The 20,778-nt window shown below is 39.5% G+C and overlaps 1 protein-coding gene across 9 annotated transcripts in view; it reads right to left on the reverse strand.

Moving 5' to 3' along the window:
* UBR3 (ubiquitin protein ligase E3 component n-recognin 3) overlaps positions 1 to 20,244 on the reverse strand; it is a 222,767-nt gene extending 202,523 nt beyond the window's left edge. For all 9 annotated transcript variants that reach the window (XM_036253642.1, XM_036253634.1, XM_036253638.1 and 6 more), the window contains exon 1: positions 19,697 to 20,244. In XM_036253642.1, coding sequence (XP_036109535.1) covers positions 19,697 to 20,244 — 548 coding nt within the window. The remainder of the gene's footprint in view (positions 1 to 19,696) is intronic.
* Between the last annotated feature and the right edge of the window lie 534 nt (positions 20,245 to 20,778).

A 20,778-nucleotide genomic window follows, 5' to 3' on the forward strand; every position in this document is an offset into this window, starting at 1 on the left:
CACACTATAATTATACTATTCTTTACTCAAAAAAATATGCTTTTTTTAATCCAAATATATACTTTATTAATAAAGCTGAATTAAATAAAGCCTATATTAAAACAGAATAACAAGCACTACATTTAGCCCCTCATCCATAATAAAAATAAAAGTAAACATAAATAAACAGATATATATGAATCAATGGTTTTCAAGACACTGGATATCAGGCAATGAAGGACAATGAACTCTGACAGGTGGGAAGCAAATGACCTGAACCCTATTAAAAGTGTCACAGCTTAGGCCACCACACAAGTCAGACAAACTTCCTGAGCTGAGGAGACAAAACTGAGAGTCTAGGAAAATCAAAACAGCTGAAATTCACAGAATAGAGTTCCAAATGCACAGAGAAATAATTCCAGAAATCTGAGTATTAACTAGAGAACAGATCACACATAAGTACTATGAGGCAACTACTCAAGGCCAAGCAAAAAAAAGAAAAATCTGAAAGGATTAGACAGTACATGTCCACATGGAGGACCAAGAATGGTACCTGTTCCCATCAACCAGACTGCAAAAACTCGTAATTAATGAGACATTAGGTACTTTCCTTGGTAGTGGGGAATAATTAGCCCTAGAATGAGCAATTCTCCAGGCCCACTTAACAAATCATAAAGACAAGACTTGAAAGAAAAAAACTGTTTCTAGCCCTGGCCAGTTTGGCTCAGTGGTTAAAGCGTCGGCCTGCGGTCCGGAGAGACCCGGGTTTGGTTCCCGCTAAGGGCACGTACTTCGGTTGCAGTTTGTCCCCGGCCCTGGTTGGTCGTGTGGGTGGCAGCCACTCGATGTGTCCCTTCACGTCGATGTTTCTCTCTCTCTCTCTGTTCCTCTCTCTCCCTCCCACTCTATCTGTACAAAAAATGGAAAAATATCCTCGGGTGAGGATAAAAAAAAAAAAAAAAAACTGTTTCTAAAAATTAACTCGATATCAAAACAAAATTCAAAAATATTTATAAATAGAGAAAAATATCAAGTACCCAACAAGGTAAAATACATAGTGTCAGGCATCCAATGTCTGGATTATAAAGAAACATCAAAACAAAAAAATCTATAATGAGGAGAATTAGTCAATCAAAAGTGATCCAGAATTAACATAAATACTAAAATTAGCAGAAAAGAACATTAAAAGTTATAATAGTATTCCATATGTTCAAAGTTAAGTAGAGATATGAAAGATAAAAAAAAAGTTGAACTTCTAGGGATTAAACTACACTGTCTAAAATAAAAGAAATACAATGGATTAGCCCTGGTCGGTTTGGTTCAGCAGTTACAGCGTCAGCCCGTGGACCGAAGAATCGTGGGTTCAATTCTGGTCAAGGGCAAGTGCCTCAGTTGCAGTTCGTCCCCGGCCCTGGTTGGGGTCGTGCAGGAGTCAACCAGTCGATGTGTCTCTCTCGCATCAATATTTCTCTCTTTCTCCCTCTCCTCCTCTCTCTCCCTCTCACTCTATCTGAACAAAAATAAAAAAATATCCTCAGGTGAGGATTATAAAACAAAAAATACAATGGATTAAATTAACAGATTGAAAAGGGCAAAAGATGAACGCATCTGAAAATATAGAAATAAAACTAACAAAAATAAAAAACAAAGATAAAAAAAGACACCCCCCCCCAAATTTTAAAAACATCTTTGGGCTATGCTTCAAACAGCCTAACCTGCATGTAATTAACCCTAGTCAAAGCACATACAAGAATCAACTAGGAATGCATAAATAAGTGGATCAACAACAAAAATTGATGTTTTTCTCTCACTCTCTTTCTCTCTCTAAAATAAATAAATTTTTAAAAAATTTTAAGCCCTGGCCAGTTTGGTTCAGCAGTTGGAGAGTGGGCCCTCAGACGAAGGAGTTGCAGGTTCAATTCAGGTCAAGGGCACATACCTTGGTTGCGGTTTGTCCCTGGCCCTGGTCGGTCATGCAGGAGGCAACCAGTCACATCAATGTTTCTCTCTGTCTCTCTCCCTCCCACCCTCCCTCCCACACTATCTGATGATAAACAGAAAAATGCGTTCAGGTGAGGAATAAAAAAAAATAAAAAAATTTTTAAATTAAAAAAAATTTTAAATTAAAAAAAATTTTAAGTACTAGAATCTTACACGAGAGAGATTAGCTTTCAAAATCAGATAAAAAAAAGGCAAAAAGACATTTTCAGACATACAAAAAAATGAAAGAATCCATTACTAGAGAACCCACACTACAAGAGTGTCAGTAGTAAATGAATAGGTGGTTTATCTAAAAAAAAAAAAAAAAAAAAAAATACAACTTGAAATAAATAGAAATTCTGAAAAGACAAAAACAATTTTTTTTAATCCGCACCCAAGGACACTCTTGCATTTATCTTGAGATAGAGCAGGAGGGAGAAAAGGAGGGGGAGAGAGAGAGAGAGAGAGATCGATGTGAGAGAGACACATCGAGTGGCTGCCATCCACACGACCCCAATCGGGGCCAGGGACAAACTGCAACTAAGGTACGTGCCCTATAGCAGGACCCAAACCGGGCCTCTCTGGTCCGCGAGCCGACACTCGAATCACTGAGCCAAACTGGCCAGGACAAAGATAAAAACAATTTTTTTTTAATCACTAATGTTTTTATTCAGTTTTATTAATGTTTTTATGCTCAGTTGGCATAAAATGAATAAAAACCTTTAAAAAATGAGATAAAAGGGAAAGTCAATATTAAAAGATCTTACTAGAAATGAAAAATATATTCATTCAAATTAAAAACAGACAAGGTGGACAGCAGATTAAACAACAGTTGAAGAGGGAATTATCTAAGGCAAATCTAAGAAAATTACCCCATCTCAGCAAAATAAACAGACAAAAAATGAGTCAGCTCTATTAAGAAGACAGAATAAGATGATCTAACAAATATGTTATAGTAGTTACAAAACAAAAAATAAAGAATGGGCGAGACTTAAAATTCAAAGGGACAGTGGCTGACAATTTCCAAAAGAGACAAGAGCCCTGGCCAGGTAGTTCAGTTGGTTAGAGCGTCATCCCAAAACACCATAGTTACAGTTAGATCCCCAGTCACAGCACATACAAGAATCAATGTATAAATAAGTGGAACAACAAGTCGATGTGTGTGTTTCTCTCTCACTCACCCTACCTCCCTCCCTTCTACTCTCTCTAAAAGGAAAAAAAAAATCAATGGAAAAAATATTCTCAGGTGAGGATTAACAAAAAAGAAAAGTAACGAGAGATACAAATCCTCCTTTAGAACCATAGTGAAATTAAAAATCACCAAAAAGTAAAAATTTAAAAGCAACCAATGAATTAAAGCACATTACTTACAAAAGAATAATTAGATTGCCCTGGCCGGTTTGGCTCAGCGGTTAGAGCGTCCGCCTGCGGTCTGGAGAGGCCTGGGTTCGGTTCCCGCTAAGGGCATGTACCTCGGTTGCAGTTTGTCCCCGGCCCTGGTTGGTCGTGCGGGTGGCAGCCACTCGATGTGTCCCTTTCACATCGATGTTTCCCTCTCTCTCTCTTCCTCTCTCTCCCTCCCACTCTGTCCGTACAAAAAATGGAAAAATATCCTCAGATGAGGATTAAAAAAAAAAAAAAAAAAAGAATAATTAGATTGAATATGACTTCTCAACAAGTGAGACTAGAAGACAACAGAAGAGTATCTTCAAAGTGCAAGGGAAAATGTCAATTAAAATTCTCTAAACAGTTAAAATATTATTCAAGATCAAGGGTGAAAATTACTCTAGTACTTAATTACATTATGTTTTTTCATGCCTATGAAGCTTTGTATTTTCTGCTTCTTTGATCTATCATGTCTTCCTTCAACTCCCAATCTCCTCTCAGATATAACTCAAATTTTTTGTAACGTTTTCCCTAATTTTCACCAGTATGCAGTTTCAACAGAAGCAGTAGGGGCTAAGCACACAGGTTTTAGATGTGGACAGAAATGCGTGTGACTAATAACTGTGTGACTTTTGTCATATTGCTTCCCTGAGACTATATTTTACTAAGCAGATAATAGAATGTTAAATGAGATAGATGTAAATTCCTGACACATAATAAACACTAATTGATAAGAAAATCTACAGATTAACTACTAGAAGAGACTTCAGAAGGTTGCTTGATCAATATAAAAAAATCAACAGCATTTGAAAATGTTTATAATATAAAATATTTAAAAAGATTTTTATTAATTTTTAGAGAGAGAGGGGAGAGGGAGAGGGGGAGGGAAGGAGAGAGAAAGAGAGAGACAGGAAGGGAGGAGGAGAGAAAAAAATACTGATGTGGGAGAACATCGATCAGCTACCTCCTGCATGCCCCCTACCAGGGATCAAGCCTGAGCCCAGGCATGTGCACCAACTGGGAATCAAACCACCACCTTTTGGTGAACAGGACAACATTTCAACTAAGCCACACTGGTTAGGGCAGTTTATTGATTTTTTTTAAATACAGTATTTTATATTATAGCCCTGGCCAGTATAGCTCAGTTGGCTGCGCCAAAATGTTGTCAGTTTAATTCCTGGCCAGGGCACATACCCAGGTTGCAGGTTCAATCACTGGTCAGGGCATGCGCAGGAGGCAACCAATCTATGTTTCTCTGTTTCTCTCTCACATTGATGTTTCTGTCTCTCTCCTGTCCTCTCTCTCTCTCTCTCTAAAAGAAAAATCAATAAAAACATATCCTCGGGTGAGCATTAAAAAACAAAATAAAATAAAACAAAAAGCTGTTTCTTTAAAAAATATCAATAAACAAGGAATTAGAACATTTTAATGATACCACTTATAGTAGAAACAAAAATGACAAGTTATCTAGGGACAAATCTAACAAAAGATGTAATTTATAAAAATTACTTTATTGAAAGAAAAAAAAATTTACTCTCATGAATAGGCAGACTTAATACTATAAAGATGGCAATATATGTATTCTGCTGCAAAGTATTCCACCGCATAATTAAACCACAGTTTACTAACCTCACTGTTCCCAACTTTTCCCTATTTCAAACAGTATTACAATGAATATCCCTGTACATGTCTCCTTAAGCAAAATGCTCAAATTTAATATGATTCAAATCAATACCTAACAGGAATTTTCCACATAACTTGACAAGCTGACCCTGAAATTCAAATAAAAGAGTTTAGGACAAAGAATAGCCAATATTCTTTTGAAGAGTGATAATAAGGGAAATACTACCATATCAAGACTTATTCTAATTTTATAATAATTAAAGTAGTATGATATTGCAAGAGACATATCAATGCAAGAGAGAGCTTAGGACACATAGGAAGTTGGTATGTGACAGAGGTGCTACTATACATCAGTGGAGAAAAAAAACGACTGTTCAAATATACACTGCTAGAACTGGATCCCATATTGAAATAGATAATTAGATCTCAAACTCACATTATATGTAAAAGTAAATTCCAATGAGACTAAAGACCTACATATGAAATGCAAAACCTCATCCGGCTGGTGTGGCTCAGTGGTTGAGCGTGGACCCATGAACCAAGAGGTCACCGGTTCGATTACGGATCAGGACACATGCCCGGGTTGTGGGCCGATCCCCAGTGAGGGCCATGCAGGAGGCGGCCAATCGATGTTCTCTCTCATCGATGTTTCTCTCTCTCTCTCTCCCTCACACTTCCTCTCTCTCTCAAATCAATAAAGGAAAAAAAATTTTTTTAGGAAAAAAAAAGAAATGCAAAACCTCAGATCTTTTAGAAGAAAACATATAAGCATTTTTAAACCAAGGTAGAAAGAATTGAGTTTAAAAGACACAACCAGCCCTGGCCAGTTTGGCTCAGTGGTTAGAGCGTCGGCCTGCGGTCCGGAGAGACCCGAGTTCAGTTCCCGCTAAGGGCACGTACTTTGGTTGCAGTTTGTCCCCGGCCCTGGTTGGTCGTGCGGGTGGCAGCCACTCGATGTGTCCCTTTCACATTGATGCTTCTCTCTCTCTCTCTTCCTCTCTCTCCCTCCCATTCTATCTGTACAAAAAATGGAAAAATATCCTATAAAAAAAAAAAAAAGACACAACCGGCCCTGGCTGGTTTGGCTCAGAGGTTAGAGCGTCGGCCTGCGGTCCAGAGAGACCCGGGTTCGGTCCCCGCTTGGGGCATGTACCTCGGTTGCGGTTTGTCCCCGGCCCTGGTTGAGTAGTGCGGGTGGCAGCCACTCGACGTGTACCTTTCATGTTGATGTTTCTCTATTTCACTCTCTCTCTCTCCCTCTCTTTCCCTCCCATTCTATCTGAACAAAAAATGGGAAAATGTCCTCAGGTGAGGATAAAAAAAAAAAAAGACACAAGTAAGAAAAACTATGTTTTTTTTATTTAAAACCTTTTACAATACTATTACGTATTGCAAGGTGAAAAGACAAGCCACAGACTGAAAGATGAAATTAGAAATCCATATAACCAAGGATCAGTATCTAGAATATATGTCACATTATTAAAATTAAATAAGACAAAACAAAAAACCAACAGAAAACAGGCAAAGAATAAGAAACAGCAGTTCACAAAGGAAGAAACCAAATGTCCTAAAAACATATGAAAAGATGTTCAACTTTACCCACAGTCAGGAAAATGCAAATTTTAAAAGTATGATGTTTATATCCAACAGATTGGCAAGAATTTATATATATCTCACCAAGTTTTAATAAGTAGAGAAACAGGAACTCAAATTCCTAATGAAAGTATAATCTGAATAAACTAGATAAAACACTGAAAGGCGCCCTGGCCAGTTTGGCTCAGTGGTTAGAGAGTTAGTCCATGGACCAGAGAGTCTTGGGTTCATTTCCTGCTAAGGGCACGTAACCTGGGTTGCAGTTTGGCCCCCGCCCAGGTTGGAGTCGTGCGGGTGGCAACCAGTTGATGTGTCTGTTTGTTTCTCTCTCTTCCTCCCTCTCTTCCTCCAGCTCTATCTGAAGATAATTACATGTCCTCAGGTGAAGATGAAAAAAATATAAAAAAACACTTAAGTCCATTCTTAACTATCTAGTAATGCTAAAGAATAGTACAGTGCAGCCCTGGGCAGTTTTGCTCAGCAGTTATAGATGGGTGCAGGGACCAGAGAGTCTCAGGTTCAGTTCTGGTCAAAGGCATGTACCTCGGTTGCGGTTTGATCCCTGGCCCTGGTTGGGGTCATTCAGGAGACAATCAATCGATGTGTCTATCTCACATAGATGTCTCTCTCTCTCTCTTCCTCTCTCTCTCTCTCTCTCTCTCTCTCTCTCTCTCTCTCTCGCCCCCCTCTCCCTCCCTCCTACTCTGTCTGAAAATCAATAAAAAAATATCCTTGGGTGAGGGTTAAAAAAAGAGGAACAGTACACTCTACGACCCAGCAATTGCTCCCCCAGTAATCTGTACTAAAGAAATTCTAGCATATCTATACAGACAGACAATGCAAAGATGCTCACTGCAGCCCTTTTGGAAACAATGAAAAATATAAAGCATCTAACTGTCCCTCGGCAAAAAAATAGATATGCAAACTATGGCTTAATCATACTACAGAATGTTAATAGTAGTTAGAAATGAATGAACTAGTCTATATTAACAAAATGGTAAATGAAAAGAACATATTGCAAAATAATTCATACAATATAAAATGATTTATATCAAATTTTAACATTAAAACAAACACAGATATAGTTTAAATGTAGTAAAAGTACAAAAACATGCCCGTGTATAACACAGAAATTTCAGGATAATGGTAAGCTCTGTGGAGGGAAAAAGATTGGAAGGGAGAAGATAACCTTCAGTTTTTCAATCGAAAAAGGCTCTAACGCAAATATGACAAAGGTTAACATCTATTCATCTCAGTAATGAGTACAAAAATATTTGTTATATTATTTTTGTACTTTTCTGTATATTGAAAATGTTCCACAATTGAAAATAGTTTTAAAGAGTATTACATAACAAAAAGTGATTAGAAAAAATAATTACAATCTAACAAGACTTCCAAATTGCTCTATTGCAGCTAAAACTCATCACAATAAAGATGACTAGAAATTACACTACTAGCAGAAGTAGAATCTTCCACACTGAGTAGAATCTGTCTACACTATTTCTAGTACATTCTCAGTGAAAAAAAAAAAAGTATAAGGAATGCAGAAACAAGAAAAATTTCAACTCGTCATTTTCCTCCAAACTCTTGAATCATAAGGACTGTTGTATTCCTTTATTTAATTTGTGACTTGAGAGTTAGACAGGTATTTCTGTAGAGAAAACTCCAGATTCACAGGAAAGAAAAGTTCACAAGTAATACATGTAAATACATACATAGTGTGAGACAGAGCTGACTCCATCTTTAAAAAATTACTTAATTTTCTTTCATTTATTTTTATTGTTGACAGTATTACAGATGTTCTTCTTCAATGTCTTATAACTTTCTGAGTATAGTTCCTTACCTCATTGGTTAAATTTATTCCAAGCTATTTTTTAAATTGCTATTTTAGAGAAAGGAGGGGAGTCGGAGACAGAGAAGCAACAGTATGAAAGAGAAACATCAATCAAATGCCTCCCACACACACGCCCCAACTAGGGATGGAACCAGCAAGCTGGGTACATGCCCTGACCGGAAATTGAACCCACCACCTTTCCATGCACAGAACTTCGTTCCAACCAACTGGGCCACACCAGCCAGGGCTCAGTTGTAAATGGGATTGCTTTCTTAGTTTCCCTGATAGTTCATTATAGGTATATAAAAATAAATTCTGGACATTTGTTGTATCCTGCTAATTTACAAAATTTATTCATCAGTTCCAGTAGTTTTTTGGTGGAATCTTTAGGGTTCTCTCTATCTAGTATTATGTCATCTGCAAATAAAGACAGTTTTACTTCTTCCTTTATAATTTGGATGCCTTTTATTTCTTTTTATTATCTCATTACTCTGACTAGGACTTCAAACACCATGATAAATAAAAGTGTTGAAAGTGGACATCCTTGTCTTGTTCCTGACCGTAAAGAAAACAATTTTAGTTTTTCACCATTAAGTATGATGTTAGATGTGGGTTTGTCACATATGTTCCTTATTACGTTGAGGTATGTTCCCTCTATTCCCACTTTGCTGAGAGGTTTTATCATAAATGGGTATTCAATTCTGTCAATGCTTTTTCTGTATCAATTGATATGATATGATTTTTATCTTACATTTTGATTATGTGATATATCACAATAATTGATTTGTGAATATTAAACCAACTTGCATCCCAAAAATAAAACCCACTTGATCATGGTGTATAATCTTTTTGATGTGTTGCTGAATTCAGTTTGCTATTATTTTGTTGAGGACTTCTGCATCTACGGTTATCAGGGATCATAGCCTGCTTTTTTTTTTTAAATGTCTTTGTCTGGTTCTGGAATCAGCATAGTGTTAGCTTTGTAAAATAAATGACCTTGGGAGTCTTCCCTCCTCTTCAAGTTTTTTGGAACATTTTTAAAAGAATAGGTATTAGTTCTTCTTTGAATGTTTGGTAAAATTCACCTGTGAAGCGCCCGGCCAGTGTGGCTCAGTGGTTGAACATCAACCCATGCACCAAGAGGTCGCAGGTTCAATTCCTGGTCAGGGCACATGCCAAAGTTGTGGGGGGCATGCAGGAGGCGGCCAATCGATGTTCTCTCTCATCAATATTTCTATCTATCTATCTCCCTTCCTTTCTCTCTAAAATCAATAAAGAAAAGAATATATATATATATATATATATATATATATATATATATATATATATTTTTATCCTCACCCGAGGACATTTTTCCATTTTTTACTCAGATAGAGCGGGAAGGAGAGAGAGGAAGAGAGAGAAACATCTACGTGAAAGGGACACATCGAGTGGCCGCCACCCACACGAACCAACCAGGGCCGGGGACAAACTGCAGCCAAGGTACATGCCCTTAGCGGGAACCGAACCCGGGTCTCTCTGGACCGCAGGCCGACGCTCTAACCGCTGAGCCAAACCAGCCAGGGCATATATATATATATTTTTTTTTTTTTTCAATTCACCTGTAAAGCTATCTGGGACTTTTGTTTGTTGGGTTGTTGTTTTTTATTTCATTAGTAGTTATTGGTCAGTCTGTTCCTATTTTCTGTTTCTTGTTGATTCTGTTTCTTGTTGATTCAATTCTTAGAAGACTGTATGTTTCTAGGAATTTAATCCATTTCTTCTAGGTTATCCAATTTGTTGGCATATAATTGTTCATTGTATTTTCTTATAATCCTTTGTATTTCTGTGATGTCAGTTGTCACTGCTCCGCTTTCATTTCTGATTTTATTTATTTGGGACCTTTCTCTATTTTTTTTAATGAGTCTAAATGTTTATCAATTTTGTTTATCTTTTCAAAGTACCAGTTCTTGTTTTCATTGATCTTTTATATTGTTTTCTTAGACTGTATTTCATTTTTTTTCCACTCTGATCTTTATTATTTCCTTTCTTCTATTCACTTTGGGCTTTGTTTGTTCTTCTTTATCTAGTTCCTTTAGGTATAAGCATAGATTGTTTTTTTGGTATTTTCTTGTTTCTTGAGGTTGGCCTGTATTGCTATGAATTTCCCTCTTAGAACTGCTTTGGTTTTTGAGCCGCTGTGTTTTCATTTTCATATGTCTCAAGATATCTTTTGATTTCCTTCTTGATCTTGTTGTTAACTCATTCATTATTTAGTCACATGTAAGTTAGCTTCCATGTGTTTGTGTTTTTCAGTTTTCTTCTTCTGATTAATTCCTAGTTTCATCTATTGTGAATGGAGAAGATCTGTGATATGATTTCAGTATTCTTAAATTTGTCGAGACTTTTTCTGTGGCCTAACCTGTGATCTATTCTGGGAAATGTTCTATGTGTGCATGAAAGAATATTTATTCTGCTGCTTTGGGGTGAATTGCTCTAAAAATATCAATTAAATCCATCTTATCTAATGTATCACTTAAGGATGTTGTTTTGTTGTTGATTTTGTCCGGATGACCTATCCATTGATGGCAGTGGAGTATTAAAGTCCCCTATTATGACTCTATTACTGATCATCTCTCTCTTTATGTCTGTCAATATTTGCTTTATATATTTAGGTACTTCTATGCTGGGTGCATAAAGGTTTACAAGAGTTATATCCTCTTGTTGGATTGATCCCTTTAACATTATGAAATGTCTTTCACTGTCTCCTGTTACAGCCTTTGTTTTAAAGTCTATTTTTTCTGATGTAAATATTGCTTTTCCAGCTTTATTTTTGTTTCCATTTTCATGAAATATATTTTTCCATTCCTTTACTTTTCAGTCTGTGTGTGCCTTTCAATCTGAAGTGGACCCTTGTAGGCAGAATATGTATGGGTCTTATTTTCTTATCCATTCAGCTACTCTATGTCTCTTGATTGGAGCATTTAATTCATTTACATTTAAAGCAATTATTGATAGGCATGTATTTACTGCCATTTTAGTATTCACATTTATTTTCTTTCTTCTTCTACTTCTTAAAAAAGTCTATTTAACATTTCTTGTAATACTGGTTTGGTGGTGATGACCGACTTCCTTTAGCTTTCTCTTGTCTCACTAATTCTTTTTCTCTCCTTCAATTCTAAATAATAGCCTTCTGGGTATAGTAATTTTGGTTTTAGGTCCTTGCTTTACATCACTTTGAGTATTTCATGCCAATCCCTTCTGGCCTGCAAAGTTTCTGTTGAGAAATTAGCTCACAGTCTTATGGGAGGTCCTTTGTAGGTATCTAACTACTTTTATCTTGCTGATTTTAAGAGTCTCTCTCTGTCTTTAACCTTTTAAATTTTAATTATGATGTGCCTTGGTGTGGGTCTCTCTGGGTTCATCTAGTTTGGGACTCTCTGTGCTTCCTGGACTTGTATGTCTACTTCTTTTGCCAGGTTGGGAAAATTTCCATCATTATTTCTTCAAATAGGTTTTCAATCATTTGCTCGCTCTCTTCTCCCTCTGATACCCTTATGATGTGAATGTTGATATACTTGATGTTCTCCCAGATGTCCTTTAAACTATCATCTTTAAAATTATTATTATTTTTGTTCTAATTGGGTGTTTCACACTACCTTGTCTTCCAAATCACTGATTCCATACTCTGCTTTATCTAATCTGTTGATTCCCTCTAATGTATTCTTCATTTCAGTTATTGTATTCTTCACTACTGACTGGTTCTTTTTTGTTTTCTATCTCAATTTTTTTTAATCCTCACCCAAGGATATTTATTGATTTTTGAGAAAGAGAGAGAGAAACATCAGTGTGAGAGAGAAACAGTGATTGGTTGCCTCCTGTATATAACCTGACTGGGGTCAAACCTGCAACCTAGGTATGTGCCCTGACCAGAAATCAAACCCACAACCTTCTGATGTACAGGACAATGCTCCAACCAACTGAGCCACCTGGCCAGGGCTCTATTTAAATTTTTATGCTTCTCATCTCCCTGTTAAAGTTCTCACTAAATTCATCTACTCTTCCCTTAAGTTCACTGAGCATCCTTATAACCAGTGTTTTTAACTCTGCATCTGGTAGACTGCTTGTATCCATTCATTTAGTTCCTTTTCTGGAGTTTTGTCCTGTTCTTTCACCTGGGCCATGTATCTTTGTCTCCTCATTTTGGCTAAATCTATGTGTTTGTTTCTATGGATTACACAGATTTACTATGTCTCCCGGTCTTGGCAGAGTGGGCTTATGTGGTAGGTATCCTGTGGGGCCGTTTCTCAATCACCCTGTTCAACTGACTCAGGTGGTCCAGGGGCATACTTTGTGTGGGTTGTGTGTTCCCTCCTGTTATAGGTGACCAATGATTGCTGTTGGCACATCAGTGGGAGGGACTGACCCTCAGGCTGATTGACCGTGGGGACTGACCATGACACAGAGAATCGGTTGTTGTGCAGGGGCTAATCCAATGGAGTAAGATTCGCATTAGTGAGGCTGTGGTGCCTGCCAAGTCTGCTCTTTGGGTCTGTCATTTGTGGGGCTGGTTTGGTGGTCCTCTGGTGTGATCTAAAGCTGATTACCAGGTGTGTTGGTTCTAGGGCCTCTTGGTGGGGGTATCTAGTGCCAACCAAGTTCAGCCACTGCCTGTACCTGGCCCAGAGCCACCTTATAGGAGTTATAAAGTGATCTGCAGATGGTTGTCACCTGTGTTGGGCTTGGAGGTGCCTGGGAGAGGCTAAGCTGAGAACCAAGGTTGGCTGCAACTAGTGTCAGGTTCAGGACTGCTTAGCAAGAGGTACAGGGCACCCCAAGGCTATATATGCTGCTTGTTCGGAGTTTGGAGACCTTTGAGAGATTTTATGAAAGTCCACAGTGTGAGCCAAGATGGGTTGTTTGATGGAAAAGCTGCTGAAAGAGGTTTGGTCCACATGCTTGAGTTGGGTGGAGCAGAGTCTCAGGGACTCACAAGGGCAGGCAAACAGTATTAGCAAAGTTGATGGAGACTCAGATTTGGTGCCCACCTGTGCCTGCCAGCTGGGTGGCAGGTGAGCTCAACAATGGAATAATGCCAGCCCTCTGTCCCTAGAGTGAGCTACTCCAATCTCTGCCCCTCCAGCCTTCACACTCAAACCAGTCAATTCAGCTCCTCCGTGTGTTTCTGGAGCTTTTTAAGCAGCTACCCCAGCATTGGAGCTCAAAGCAAGTGAGTCTGTGAAAAAGTAAGTCCATGCACCAGCTCTTTAAGAGGAACACCTAGGACTCTAACTCTAGCAGCCCTTGGTCTCAATGAGCCACAGTCCCCACTGGTTTTCACAGCCAGAGTTATGGGGACTCCTCTTCCTGATACAGGTTCACTGGGCTGAGGAGCCCAGTATGGGACTGAGACCCCTTGCTCCTCAGTGAGGACCTCCACAGCCAGATAGCCCTGTTTCTTAACCACACCAGGAGTGTGGGACCTGCCCCTTCCTCATTCTACCCCTCCTCCCACTCTCAATGTGGCTTCTTCATATCCTTAGTTATAGGACTTCTAGCCAGATGGTCTTCAGGTGGTTCTCAATAATGGTGGTTCTGTAATTTACTTGTAATTTTGATGTTGTCATGGGAGGAAGTGAGCACAGCATTTACCTACTCTGCCATCTTAATTAAAGGTCCTAAATCTGGACTGAATTTCATTCATTTTAAAGTCTGAATAATATTCCATCTTATGTATACACCACGGTTTGTTTATCCATTCATATGTCAATGGATATTTTATGTTTTATTTTTAAGAGTTCACATCTCTTTACTAAAATACATATTCAAATATTTAGAAATTAAGTTATAAGATATCTGAGATTTGCTTCAAATTACTCCAGCTTGGGAGGAAAGGACAGTGGGGAGAGGGGTAACAGATGAAACAAGATATCACGTAACTTATCGGATCAACAAATATCATAAATACTGGCAATACTATATATATATAGGCTAGGATATGGGGAAACATGCTCTTTCACAGTCTTGGTGGGAGTGTAAATTAATGTCTTTGGAGGGCTCTATCAAAGTTTAAAATACACATTTCCTTTAAACAGGATATAACTTCTAGGAATTTATCATCACACATACATCCATGCATATACACAAAGAAGTATAGCCCTGGCCAGTTTGGCTCAGCAGTTAAAACGTCAGCCCGCGGACCAACGAGTCAAGGGTTTGATTCCGGTCAAGGGCAGGTACCTCAGTTGTGGTTCATCCCCGGCCCTGGTTGGGGTGGTACGGGAGGCAGCCACTTGATGTGTCCCTTTCACGTTGATGTTTCTCTCTCTCTCTCTTCTTCTCTCTCCCTCCCACTCTCTCTGAAGAAAAATGTCCTTGGGTGAGGACAAAAATAAATAAATTAATTTGTTTTTAAATTATATTCCAGCATACTGTCTGCAACAGTGTTTAGAATAGCCCAAGACTGAAAATAATTTAAATGTCTATCAGTAGGGAACTAAATTCATAAATTACAGTAAAATACAGAAATATGAAAATACAATGGAATACTATTTAACTTTAAAAAAGAAAATAAAACCATTCTATGCGTATGTACTAACAGGACACAGTGCCCAATAAATATGTTAAAGGGGAAAACAAGGCACACACGGTATGACACTATTCAACCAGACATTCACTGCTTCCATTTCTGGCATTACTGCAGACCAAATAACCTAAAAACTTCCCACAACAAAACATCTACAAATGTGGAGTAAATTGTAACTAATATCTTTTAAATGTACATCTAAATTCAAAAGAAAGTAAGGGACATCTCTTACTGAGGAGTACGGTGGAATAAAAAGGAATCTTTACTTTCTAGTTTATCCACTTATTTTTATGTTATAACTAATATGTATTACTTTTTAAATTAAGAAATTCCAATTTCTAGTTACCATTAGAACCCCAAACCAATCAGACATTATTTTCCATTACTTTTTTTTTTTTTTTATCCTCACCCGAGGATATTTTTCCATTTTTTGTACAGACAGAGTGGGAGGGAGAGAGAGGAAGAGAGAGAGAGAGAAACATCGATGTGAAGGGACACATCGAGTGGCTGCCACCCGCACGACCAACCAGGGCCGGGGACAAACTGCAACCGAGGTACATGCCCTTAGCGGGAACTGAACTCGGGTCTCTCCGGACCGCAGGCCGACACTCTAACCGCTGAGCCAAACTGGCCAGGGCACCATTACTTTTTTTTTTTTTTAGTTCATCCATCTATAAACCATCTGTGATAATGACTACACTTATTCATTAGTGGCAAAACTATGATATTATACATACAGTTAGTAATACATAGTTTCCATAGCCTTTGTGATCTCATCTCATAAATGAATTCTCAGTTGTTTTCTTCCTTTGCTTTGTATACCTGTTAATATCACATTTATTACATTAATACTACTAATAAAAAAATAACTGAATTTTCCCCTCATATTGCTATAATTACAAATTTGAAAATTAAATAGTTACAGGTTGTGATGGATCCAAGATTCTTCCCCATTTCCAATCATACCCACAACAGTCAGACACTTGGAAAAGGGATTAAAGCATAACAGGATTTCTTCTCTTTTACTAAGAACACAGATACAGGTGGAATCCTTCTTTAAAATGTACTGAACAATGGGATTTACAAAACTTCTAGGTCAATGAGAATAATAAACAACTCCCAAATCAAGACATCTCCATTCTTTAGCAACCTAAAAGAATTTTATGAAACATAAAAAACTGAGAAAAGTTAAATACATTCTGTCCATGCCAGGGTAATTCAGCTTTGCCCACCAGGAACACTGATATAATTTGTTGATGGTTTCCAGTTCTAAAAACGTTCCAGTTTAAGCTGCTTGCAGGCTAAAATCACCTGTGTCTCTAGAGGAAATAGATTAGTTATGTAGCCCAGAAGAATTATTCTATCCAACCCAAGGAGTTATAGAAATTTCAGAATAATTATACAGCCACAATACTGTTTATTGTTGACTATTGCCCTTTATGAAATTAAACATGGAAACTGCTGGCACATACAGGCAGGCAATAGTTTTGTGTTTCAGATAGACTATAATAAGTCTTTAAATTCTATATATCAACTCATAGAGAGTTGCCAGACTGGGTAAAAATAAGTCTCTATAAGGTGTCAGTAAAGGTAAATGCTATAAGATTAGTATCTGAACTATCAACAGCCTGGATGCCCTAAACCTGTATGAGTACATTCAAAGAAACTCATTGACATAGTTCTGCTCCTGCACAGAAGCATAACAATTAAAGATCAGATTTACTTTTCACCCAGGTCAACCTGATAATCACCACTGTGTTCCAAAATTCAGGGAAGAATCAATATTATTTCCTAGTTCCATGTTCTTGGAGATCTCCTAAATGCTAATCTAGTCTAAAAAATAAAACTGATTAAATATCAGTAAAGAATTGTTTCAACTCCTTACTCTATGTTTTAAAATGCCTCTAATATTTAGAAAACAAGTTTAAAAAGAAAAAAAAAAAGGCCCAAACAAGAATGGCATATTTAAAAAACCACAACAAACAGTATTAAATGGAAATAGGAATAAGGAGGTTATTTGTAGAGGCAGTGGAGAGAAGTGCTGCGTGGTCAGGCTCCAGACCTAGTATCTGTGCCTAACCTAGTATCTGTGTACTCCTGAGCAAGTTTCTTAAAACTCTGTGCCCCCATTTTCCTCTTCTGTACAATGGGGATAATAACAGTAATCATCTCAGAGTTGTTGAATATTAAATGAGCTAGACCATGTAAAGCAGTTAATATTTGACCACTGTTTACCAAATACATGGATAGAAGTCCAAAGTTTTAATAATACTGTTGATAAGGCTGCTAGAAAACAAGGAGTCTAATTCTCTGCTTAGTATTAAGCCTTATGGGGAGGGCAGTTTGCAAATACCACTTTTGAGAATTTATCTCATTGATTTTCTTGCACAGATGTGAAAAGACAAGTATATCAGGTTTTTGTTTTTTTTTTTATTAATTTTTGTTACAAATGATTCTCCTTTTTTCCCCCACTGATTCCCCCCTCCCATATATCAGGTTTTTTATCTCATACTGGAAACCAAACATCCATCAAAAGTGATGATTAAATAAAGCATGGCAACTTCATGACATAGAACGCTATGCAGCAGTTTTTATTTTTTAAATACAGTACACTGATTTATTGACATGGAAAGACCTCAAGTCTTTTCCTAAGTGAAAAATGCAAGATGTGTAGAACAGTGCATGTGGTATGTTATGTTTTGCATTAAAAAAGACTGAAAAGACCTGGCTAATTTGGCTCAGCGGTTAGAGCATCGGCCAGCAGACCAATGAGCTGCAGGTTCTATTCTGGCATGCCTGGGTTGCAGTTCATCCCCAGCTGTGGTTGAGGTCATGCGGGAGGCAGCCAGTCGATGTGTCTCTCACGTCGATGTCTCTCTCTCTCTCCCTCTCTCCCACTCTGAGAATAAATGAAAAAATATCCTCAGGTGAGGATTAAAAAAAAAAAAAGACTAAAAAATCAAAATACATATCCATCCTTGTTGGTTTTTGTACCAAGAGAAACTAACAATGGTGGGAAGAAAAATGGGAGGGACACTTCAAACTGTGTATGATTTTATTTTATTTTTTTGCTCTTTTAGCTATATGAATATTTTACCTATTCAAATATTAATATTAAAGACTATTTTTAAGTGTCAGTCTTACACTTTATGCTCTTGAATATTAGTTGCAATTATTACTGTTGTTATTAATAACACTACTAGTAGTAGCAATCTCAAAATACTCCTTTTTTTTTTTTAATCCTCACACAAGGATATGCTTTTTCATTGATTCTAGAGAGAGGAATGAAGAGGGAAGGAGGAAAATAGAGGGAGGGAAGGAAGGAGAGAGAGAGAAGCATCACCCACGTGCCCTGATTCAGGATAGAACCTCAACCTGGGTATGTGCCCTGACTAGATATCGAACTGGTCAGTCTTTGGTGCACCGGACAACACTCTAACTACTGAACCACACCTTACCTCCTTTCTAAAGCCTTTTTCTTGCTCCCTCTGCACAGAAGCCTCCTCTAACTCCTGAACTATTTAAATAATTTATCATTTTCTACTCTAGTGTAAGTTAATGTCTTATTCATATTTAATATCCCAGGAACCTTGCTTCCACCCAGTAGTTACAAACATCCTAGACTAACAGTAACCTACAAGTACTCCAAAGAAGAAAATAGTGACCATTTCTAAAGGGTGCATACTCTATAATTATAACACCTAAAATCTGAAAAACCTGAATAACTGGATTTGCTAACATTCTTTCAACTACTGCCCATCTAAAATCTCCTCTCCATCACTAAGTTTTTTTCTTTTCCCAGGACTTCCCTAGACATGGACATCATGTCCCAAACCAAGACACTACATGTACTAACTCTTTAACTTACAACAATCTCCGAAATGTCTTCTGACCTAAGTCCCCAAACCCTGACATCGCTCCTATTGAAAAGCCATTTGTTGAATGTCTCCTTTTAGAAAGACAGCACGTATTAGATAGTGAATAAGGTGCCCTTTTAACTAGAGAAGAGCTAACATTTGATTCCTAATTCGCTCAGTGCTTTGCTTGTTCTTCTGGTATGGACGGTATTCTTTAACTGACTGCTCAGTAGCCCAATTCTAGATGTCATTCCAGCACACCAAATACTCCACTGACAGCTCAACAGTCACTTTTCATGCAGGCCCCTCCCACTCCCTCCTCCTTCAACCCCCAGAAGCTCAAGAGCTCCTTCGCACATTCAGACACACTGACAGTTCAGAAGACCTTCTCCCCAAGCTGTCCTCCCCTGCAGCTGCAAGACCACTCCCCGCCTCACATCACTCTGCGACCCAATACCAAATACCCATCCCAGCGGATCCAAATCACATCATTTCATCCCAAGAACCCAGCAGCTTTATACAGCCATTCCTAACAAGTACACAACTGACAGCTAGATACCAGATTCCCCAAGTATCCTTTTCCTCCTCCTACTCCATGTACTGGCTCTTATCTCGCTATCACTCACTCGCCCTGGCTTCCCCGAAAATTCACAGCCCCGTTCCTTAAACACGCGCTCCGCTCTCCCCTCCACCTCACCCCCTTTTCTACCGCTGACAGCTCAGACACCTCCATCCCCATGTGGCTACACCCTCCCCCTCCTCCTTTCCCTTGACAGCTCGGGATCGGTCCCCAGGTTCCCAGATCCCCAGTCCCGGTCTCCCCCTGCCTGGGCCTTGACCTCCCGCTGCGCCCCTCGCCCCGGGGAGGGCTCCACTCACCCACTCTCCCGCATCACGTTGCTGTCCCCGCAGTCACAGGCGCCCCCGGCCTGGCTGCGGAACATGTTGAAGTCGTGTCCGGTGTGATCGCCCTGGTGGAAGCACTCCGCGCACAGTGACATGCAAGGGGAGATGCCGCACGTCCGGCAACGGTAGGCCACGAAGTTGGCTGTCCAGACCAGGCCGCAGAGCGCCGCGGGGTCGTAGGCCCGCACCGCCGCGCAGAACTCCTCGTAGCCGCCGCCGCCGGCCAGAAGGCACTTACACCACTCCAGGGCCTCCTCCTCGGCCGCCCCCGGACCGCCGCCGCCGCCAGCCGCCGCCGCCTCCTCGCTGTCCACAGCCGCGGCCAGCGGCCGCTCGGCGCTCAGCACCCGTTCCAGCAGCGCCTGCAGCTCCTCAGCACCTGCCCGGTTGTCCGGACGGCTAAGGGCAGCCTTCAGGTGCGCGGCGGTGGCTGCCTTGTCCAGGGCCAGCCCGGGAGCGGGCAGTTCGGGTTGGGGCGGCTGCGGCCCCCCGACGGCCGCCGCGGCAGCCGCCGCCGCCATGATGAGAGCTCAGAATTTGGAGAGCCCAGGGCTGGCGGCTCCTCCCGGGAGGGTGGGGGAATTGACTGCTGCGATTGCTCGGCCCGCCCAGCTCTCGCGATACCCAGGAGCGGCCGCGCACCTTCGCCTGCGTCCCCGCTCCAGTGCACGCCTCCGTCGGCGGTGCTTGCTCGGGGTGCCGAGCCGCAGCTCGCCGGGTCGCCGCTCTCTTCGCTCGCCCACCGCCTCTGGGCTCTCAAAGTTAAGGGCTACTGATATATGTGATATGAAAATTCTTTAATATGAAAAACCTCTCATGTGGACAATGTTTTGTTTTGTTTATTAACCTGGACGGTTGGAATTATACACAGCATCTTTCAGATGTTATTTTGAGCATCTGCATTTCGTTTTGAGATATGAATTCCCACTGTTATCAATCCATAATTACTATTATTATTGACGTAACCTCCTAACCCCCCACCCCGGGATCAATTCCTACCCTCACACCATTACCAAATTAATCATTCTTCTGTTCAAAATCTTTAGTTGAAACAA

This window comes from Molossus molossus, unplaced genomic scaffold, assembly GCF_014108415.1.
Source record: "Molossus molossus isolate mMolMol1 unplaced genomic scaffold, mMolMol1.p scaffold_m16_p_11, whole genome shotgun sequence".
Lineage (NCBI taxonomy): Eukaryota > Metazoa > Chordata > Mammalia > Chiroptera > Molossidae > Molossus > Molossus molossus.